Source organism: Vombatus ursinus, unplaced genomic scaffold (assembly GCF_900497805.2).
Source record: "Vombatus ursinus unplaced genomic scaffold, bare-nosed wombat genome assembly UNPS02014775.1, whole genome shotgun sequence".
NCBI lineage: Eukaryota > Metazoa > Chordata > Mammalia > Diprotodontia > Vombatidae > Vombatus > Vombatus ursinus.
The window spans coordinates 10,545,362-10,553,803 of NW_020954553.1; the positions used below are offsets into that span (position 1 = coordinate 10,545,362).

The 8,442-nt window shown below is 44.7% G+C and overlaps 1 protein-coding gene across 1 annotated transcript; it reads left to right on the top strand.

Annotated features, from left to right (window-relative positions):
* The first annotated feature begins 485 nt into the window (after positions 1 to 485).
* MYCBP (MYC binding protein) lies at positions 486 to 8,442 on the top strand. The gene is made up of 5 exons (XM_027864586.1): positions 486 to 566; positions 770 to 842; positions 3,685 to 3,733; positions 4,811 to 4,940; positions 6,221 to 8,442. The coding sequence occupies exons 1-5, from the start codon at positions 552 to 554 to the stop codon at positions 6,263 to 6,265; spliced, it is 312 nt and encodes a 103-aa protein (XP_027720387.1). The 5' UTR covers positions 486 to 551; the 3' UTR covers positions 6,266 to 8,442.

Here is an 8,442-nt window from a genome sequence, read left to right on the forward strand (position 1 = left end):
GCTGCGCCCTCCGCCAGTTCTCTGGGCCTCAGTTTCCCCGTCCATACGAGAGGGGGTCGGGCTAGCCAGCCTCGAAGGTCGCTTCCAGTTCTGGTGTTCTTGGGTCCTACGAACGGAATCCCCCGAGTCCAACAGCGTCCCCAGCTCTGCGCGTCGGGAAATCCTGTCCCACCCAGCGCCCGTTTCCAAGCTCACTTCGCCTCCTTGTCGCGACACCAGCCAATCTAGCTCTAGAGTCACGACACTCCCCCCCCCAACGACCTCGGAAGAGAGGCCGGAAGAGGAAACCATGCACCCGGGCAGGCGACTACCGGCCGGGGGTGTGCCTACGCGTCTACGCAGACTCCCTAGGCACAGGAGCGCGGCAGGCGAGGGGGAAACTCACAGCGTCCCGGTCACCATGAAAACAGACCACGCCCCAGCGTCCCAGGCTCGTGGGCCTCCAGTACGCAGGCGTACGCGCCTCTAGGCGCACGCGCAGTTCCTGCCCCAGGAACCCGGCAGCCACGGTGTGGGGCGCGCAGGCTACGCCGCCCGCTGCCGTTGTCACTATGGCCCATTACAAAGTGAGGGGACGCGAAGGGGACGGGACCGGGACGCGGGGCGAGAAGGGGAGGGACGTCCGGGAGCCGGGGGCCCCGGCCTCGTGTAGAGCGTGTGTCGGGGCTTTAGGGAGCCGCAGATGGAGCCGGGCTACGGACTGGGGCGTTCTCAGCTCCTCTTCCCCGGCCCCTGACCCTGACCCTGACCTGCGGTGTCTCCTCCTCAGGCCGCCGACTCGAAGCGGGAGCAGTTCCGGAGGTACCTAGAGAAGTCGGGAGTGCTGGACACGCTCACCAAAGGTGAGCTGAGCGGCCGAGTCGGCGCAGGAGAGCTGCGCCCCAGCCCCGGCCCGCCCGGGCCCTCAGCTGCCTCTCCCCTCGGGGCCTTGGAACCCCCATGTGCAGAGCGGGGGGGGTAGTGGTGCACCCCTACACTCAGAGTCCCCTGCGGCGCTCACGCTGGGATCTCTCATTCCCAGAGCTCCGGCAGCTCGGCACGCCGGGGATGCCCAGGAGAGGGGAGGGGAGGGGAAGGGGTGTGTGTGCGTGGTGGTGGTGGTGGTGGTGAGGGGAAACACAGCAGACCAGGTACGTCTCCACCTGTACCAGGGCCAGGGGCTGTTGTTGCTGCAGGGCCTTGCCGAGGCCGCCGAGTAAGCTGCAAGCGGAAGAGAAGACGACCGGTTTGCTGGACTGTGAGGCTCAACCGCCCGCTCCCTGCTGTCTCCAACCCCTCCCCTTTGTACGTCTCAGCTTCCCCTTTGCTGGCCCTGGGAGTGGCGGCTGTCCCCTGGCCTAGGCCAGGGGGAGAAAGATTAACTCCTGCGGTTGTTGCAAATCAAATAGTTGGCAGATCTGTGAAGTGGTGTGACCCCCCCCTCCCCCCTCACCACGAGTTTGTGTAATTCCATTACGCCTTAATCTGGAAAACCTGAGGGTACGTACAGGTTGGAAATCCAGGTGGTTAATTTAAGGCTATAGTTTTAAAGCTGTTGAATGTGACTTAAGTCACTTGCTAATTTTTTTTTAAGGTTACACAGTATAAAAAAGTTTAAATACAAAGTGGTATTGGGACCGGAAAAGCTTCATCCAGTATTAAAATTATTGAAGACGGTTGTTTAGAGGCCCAGAGCAGGCTGCTCTTTCTATTCTGCTGAAATATACCTTTGTACTTTTTTGGGGGTTTATATAAAGAGACCACCAATTTCTTTCTTGCAGAATTATGGTTTAAGGAGTTGGGGGGGTGGAGTTATAAAATTGTTACATTGTATCCAGTTCAATTGCTGCTGTGTACCTTCCCTTTATCCTTATCCCAGTGGGATTTACGATTGAGGGTGGAAGTTGGATAGATAAGGGAACAAGGTAGAAGAGGCGAGATCAGAAGGTTAACCAAAGGCATTTAGTCACTTCAGCATCTTGGATTTTCCATGGGGAGAGAAGCAGGATGGCCAGAGTTACAGAGAAGAGAAAATTGTGCATGTGTAAATAAGACTTACCCTTTAGGTCTGGATTTTAGAATCTGGTGGTTTGAATAGAGTTCCTATCCTGGGCATCAATCCAGGGGCCAGTATGACAACCTCCAAGTCCACATGCCACAGTCCTCGCATGTTCCATTTTATCTCTCCTTTCTATTTCATAGATTCCCTAAATTTTTCCGTTAGTTATCTGAGGGGTAGGAGGGGGATAGGAGGAGAGAAGAACAGAGACTGGGAGAAAGAGAGCCTGTCAGTTGTCTTCAAATATTTTGGAAGGGTTGTTGTGGGAGGAAAATTAGATGTGTTCTCTTGGCCCCACGGGGCAGAATTAGGAACAATAGGTGGAAGCTGCAGAGAGGCAGATTTTGATTTCAAGTCTGGAAAATACCTTCAGAACAATTAAAGATTTCCAAAAGTAGAATGTATTGAATTGTCTTGGGAGGTAGTGTGTTTCCCCTCAGGGTAAGTCTTCGAGGAAAGGCTGGATGACCACTTGGATGTGTTGTTTAGGGGATTCTTGTTCATGTACAGGCTAGACAAGATGGCTGTGATCCCAGTGCAGATTCTGTGGTTTATACTCTGTTCTCTAGTTCTCCAAATGCCTTCCAAATAAGTGCACTTTTTTTAAATGCCTGAGACACCTGTTCCCATACCTACTGATATGGGCACATCTGTATCTTACCAAAATTATTCAACTTGCATACTTTTCATAATCTCTTCTACCTTAGTTCTATTATTAATCCAGTTCCACAAGTGTTTATATCAAATGCCTCTGAAGTGTAAGTGCTGGAGAGACAAAGACAGAAAGGAGGACAGCCTTGCCCTTAAAGAGTTTACATTTTCTGAGTTTATTATTCCCTTCTTCCATCTTGTCAGAGGTGCCAACCTTTCTTTGGAAGGATAGGCCCCTGGCTCCAACACTCACCAGCTGTGTGACCTTGGGCTAGTTCAATTTGCTGAAAAGGTAACTTGGTCTTTTTTTTTCTTGACCTATATCAAGAGACTGTGCCAATTCCTATCTTGTACACCTTTCAGAATTACAGGTAGAATTCCAGTTTAAGGAGTCCAGTCTCTCTTCCTGTCTCATGGATAGGCATCTTATCAGTGGAATCATATCTGAGGACCTGAACACCAGAGTGAGCACCGACAGCCAGAAAGCACGCTTTATTAACTTTTTTTTTAAAAAGCACCTTCCCTTTTCCTTGAGATCACTGCATCACATTTTGAAAAACATGTCAAATTTTATTATATTGATTATTATGTAGGAATTTAAATTGTTATCATGTATAGATAATATACCAAAAAGAATTGTGAATAATGTATTTATGTAGAATTTTACATTCAATTTAATTTATTGTATCCACTCTAGCATGGCAGTGGTCATATGGACTCAGCATCTTGGGAAAGAATCTTATTCTGTGCAACAGGATCTGCTGTTTGTTGAGCTGTCCTTAGCTGAGCATGTTGATTACTAGTTATTTGTTTAAGTTTTTGATTAAAAAGTTCTTAGCATTTCTTGTATTGAAATTTTACTTAGAAGAGTCCTTGATTCCTTCAGATACAAGGCTTCTTCAAGTAATTCTTGGAAGTTGTTTTTAAAACTAAAAACCTCAGCCAATAAGTCTTACTGTATTTAACTGCTACTTTTTCTGCCCTTTAATCTGCAGTATTGGTCGCCCTGTATGAAGAACCCGAAAAACCCAATAGCGCATTGGAGTATCCTTTGTCCCACCTGACAGTCTTGGGCATTTTTTCCACATAGAAAGCCTTGTAAAATATTGAGGGGAAGAAGGACTTTACAGTTTGTCCATTCCAGTGCCTGAGTTTCGAGGTTATGTTGTATATCTGGTTGATTTGCGTGGAAATGACAGCAAGGGCAACTGGGGATGACCAAAAAAAAGCACTGAGCCCAGCAGGTGTCAGAAGTGGGTTTGAAGCCACTGGCTCTGCCTCTTCCTACCTCTGTGATCCTGAATCTCTCAGCAATTGGATGAGATGTTATCTCTCTCTCTAGGCAATGGGGTTAAGTGACTTGCCCAGAGTCACACAGCTAGTGAGTGTTATGTGTCTGAGGCTGGATTTGAACTGAGGTCCTCCTGACTTCAGAGCCGGTGCTCTATCCACTGTACCACCTGGCTGCCCCTGATAAGATGCTATCTCTAAGGTTCCTTCCAGCACCTGCTCTTTGCCAGGTGCCATCCTAAGCACCAAATAGGTACTGTTAATACCCCTATTTTACAGCTGAGGAAACTGAGGCAAATAGGGATTAAGTGATGTACCCAGGGTCATACAGCTAGTGTCAGAAGCCAAATTTGAACTTGGGTCTTTCTGACTTTAGGCCTACCACTCTACTCACTGTGCCACCTAGCTGCTCATAAAGGGAAGGTTCCTACCCTGTAATCTGATTTCCTTCTGGAGACAGGATTGTGACTATTGCATAAAAATTCCAATAATGTTTATGTATCATATAAGAGCTTACATTTATAGAGCTTGAAGATTTACAAAGTATTTTTTCCATAACTGCCTTGTAAGGGAGAATGAAGGAGTATTAAATATTATTCTCCCCACTTTGCAGATGAGATTGAAGCCCAAGACATGAAATCTATTTGCCCAAGGGCAAAGGTAGAAGGATCAGAGGGGGATTTGCACCCAGGTCTTCTGATTTCAAATTTACTAATCCAGGCTGCTTCACAACACACAGCAACATCCTACATTATACTAGTTGTAACTGGGAGATGTCGCTGTCGATGCTCCTTCACTTTAAGACGAGAACATTCTTAACTCCACTCTTAGTTTTCTAAAGCATCACTTAGGAGCTTCGACTCCAGAAAATCCAGAAATAGAGTTGCTTCGCCTAGAATTGGCAGAGGTGAAAGAGAAATATGAAGCTGTGGTAGAAGAAAACAAAAAGCTGAAAGCAAAGGTAAATACTGAATTTTAGAGCACCCCCTCCCTCACTGTTCCCGATTATGATACAGTAAAACCTCACAACTTTGGACATGCCAAAGAGAGGCTATTCAAGCAAAAAAAGTCTGAATTACAGATTGTTAGAAAAAAAGATAAAAGTTTTACTGTTTTGAAGTCTGTGCAAGTAATCTGAGGTTAATACAGGGCAGTTAAGAATACTGACTTGTGCAAAAGCAGGTACTTAATGTTGAACTGAAAAAGTTCTCAGGGCCTACTTTATTGAGAAGATATGAATGACTAATAATTGGTGTTCTTTCTAGGAAAATGTATTTCTAAAGTTATTTTAATGATTTCTCTTAAAGTAGGCCAAACTACCCCTTGAAAACTTGTGTTCTTCCTTTGATGGGCAAAATCTTATTCTCTGAGCACACTGATAAACCTCAGCTTGACTCTTAATTTTCATAGGCTCTAAATGAGTGTTGTCCAAATCAATGAAGTTTTACTCTGTCTTGAATCTGTAATGTTTTTTACATATAATACTCGTGTAATTTATAATGGCTGTTAAATATTTTTGTCTTGTTAGACATTTTGTCAGATGTTTATTTTATCTTTCCAACTCATATCCAAATCCCACAGCTAATTGACAAGACCCAGGTTTTCCAAGTCCTGGCCCAGTATTCTTTCCACAGGACAATTCTTCAGCCTAGAAAATATTCTAGGTACCACCTGGGATTCTACAATGTGCTGATGCTAGTTTGCTCTTTAGTTTTTTGCAAGTTAAAGTGCTGCTAAATTCTGGTGGGTTCATTTATCAGAATATCCTACACATTTTTTTTTTCTCTACTTGTTTTTAGGAAATTTCTCCTGATAAATCATTTAGAACCACAGATTTGGTGGGGAGAGAAACAGTTTCCCTTAATGCATTTCACAAAAGTGCCTAACGTGGTCAAAATGATTTGTAGTCATCAAAATGATTTGTAGTCAGTCTTAATGTGGAAAAAACAGTAATTGTGCTGCCAAAAGCTGGGCATGTTTTTGAGTGTGGTAAATGAAAGTATCTGAAAATGTCAACACTAAAACCTGCCTCTAGTGGATTTAATTCGATAAATATTAGAGCCTGGAGTGACTTTTAAATGGAGGCTTGTTTGGTGCAGGAACTGAAGCTATTGTGAGTGTGCTGCTTCCTAATTAGATTGAATATAATCAAGTTACTGCTGCTGGTTTTGTTGGCTTTGAGTTGCTTTTTACCTAGTTTAGAATCTGACTCACCAAAGCTCCTCTGTCTTTGCCCCATAGCTTGCTCAGTATGAACCACTTCAGGAGGAGAAGCGTGCTGAATAGGATTCTTCTCAGTTGAACAGGCACTGAAAACTGGCTTTGTACGATTTGCATAGTTTGTATAGTATATAATCAAGTCTTTTATGGACAGATACTATAGAACTCTTCTAATATGTTAAATTCACTTATCGCATTTAATTGTTATAAAAACACTTAGAATCACTAATAAATAAACTTAATATAATTTTCTTTGGCTCATAAAGCAGGAAAATCAAAAGTAAATCCTGAGAATTCCAAACACAGCCATCTAAATTGTCTTCATTACCTTAAAATGTAGTTATCTGTCATTTTCTCAGATTAAAAATGACTGTACTGTTGTTACATTTTAAGCAAGCAAAAATGAGCATGGAGCTGCCTTGAGTTTATTGCAGGATGGAAGCCCAGATAGGACCATGCTTTGTAAAGCTGACAACGTTGTAGTTGTGAGGTTTCCCTGTGAGCTTGGCCTGTAGCTGAGGAGGCCTGGGGAGGCAGCCGCAGCCCTGCACGACTTTCCCTGGAGTCCCTGTGAGCTCTTTGTCGAGATGCCGTGCCTTGGACGTTATCTTGGCTTGAGTTGGCTCACTGGTCCTCTCTCCTCCACGTTGCTGTTGTGATTGTGCTCTGGCTGCTGGCTCGTGTGGTGCTTTGCAGTGGGCTTCCCTGTGTTCCTCCTGCACCCTGGCCTTTGCATATTTGTTTTGCAGCTCGCTATACAGTGGCACTTCCTGAGCCAAAGTTCATGGAACTTTAAACAGAGCCAGACCTGCTGCTACTAATGTACTGTGTAGCCTTGGGCAAGTCACTTCTCATTAGGCCTCAGTTTCCCCTTCTGTAAACTGAGGGGCTTGCTCCCCGTGGTCTCCAAGGTCCCTTCTAGTCCTGATGTTCTGTAATTCTTGTGCCCTTTTCTTCCCTGTAAAACTTGCTTATTTAGTTCAGCACTGATCAAAGGCAGTCCTGAAATGAGACAGTTCTAGAACCTTGGTACCGGTAGTTCATGGTCATCTGTCGAGTGGATCGCTCCTAAAGTATTTACCCCTTTAGTCCTTCATCTCATTCTCAGTATCCCTATGAAGTAGGTAGGGCAAGGTTGAGGTAGGGAAGGAACTTTTTACCTTTCCCCCAGGCCACTCTTAGGTCACCTGATGTTGTTATTGATCCTTGCTCTAAGCCCACATAGTACTTGGGTGATCTCATTTGGGGGTCACTTCACCTCTTGGGGCCTCAGTTTCTCATCTGTAAAATGAAGGGGCTAGACAAGATGACCTGAGCTACCTTCCGGTTCTAAATGCTGGTTTATACTTTCTTTCCAAATTGTGCCCTTGTAGATGATACAGTGTCTTCTAATAACCACTGGGAGTATGGAAGTGTCTCCTCTATTAAGTTAAGACTGGTTTGGATAGTAATAACATGTTACAACCTCTGTTGAAAGCTATTCCAACTTGATGGTACTAAATCTCGTTAATCCAATGTGCCTTGCTGGTCCCACTCTTTACATCTGTGGAGGTGGTTTAAATGCAATACTGTTAATTCAACTATTTTTTATTAAGCACCTACTAAGGGTAAGGTGCTGTGGAATATACAAAAATGAATTCAATCTAGTAGGAGAGCTAAGCTACCACTAACTACCAGACCTTATACAAAGTGCCACAAAGAGAAGGAAATGAGGTATTAAATTCAGTTGAAGGAGACATCATTTTTACCTTTGGGGGGAAAAGTGGGGTGAGTCTGGGACAAGCAAATCACTTGCATTTGCCTAGTTTAAGTAAAGGATGTGAAATTCCTCCATGGATGGGTGTGGACAGGCTACTGCAAGGAGCTAACCATTTCCTTTTTGTATGGAATTACTGGAATGGCAGATGTAGGGCATACATCTTGGACACAATTTCGTGAATCCATAGCTTAAGGATCCACGAATTTCCTCGGTATGGATGCCCCCTCCAACAACACAGATTTCTGCTCTAATGCTAGTTAGGTAGCCTTTGAGAGTTGCTGTGGCTGAAAAGTCCAATATTATGTGGCCTTGATCTTGAAATTTAGATAGATTGGTCTTTAGATGAGATTACAGTATGTCACTGGGTTCCTACTTCTAGAACCCAGGGTCATGAGCAGCATTTACTCTACATTTGTTATATGATGTGGCAAAATGTGGGTTGGATGGGTGATCATGTGGCTAATTAAAGCTGGTTGAACTTTAA

Bases quoted from the DNA above. Each gene is read 5' to 3' on its own strand.
- MYCBP (XM_027864586.1), top strand. The intron at 843-3,684 runs GTGAGCTGAGCG...TTTAATCTGCAG, and splicing joins GCTGGACACGCTCACCAAAG to TATTGGTCGCCCTGTATGAA. The intron at 4,941-6,220 runs GTAAATACTGAA...TTTGCCCCATAG, and splicing joins ACAAAAAGCTGAAAGCAAAG to CTTGCTCAGTATGAACCACT.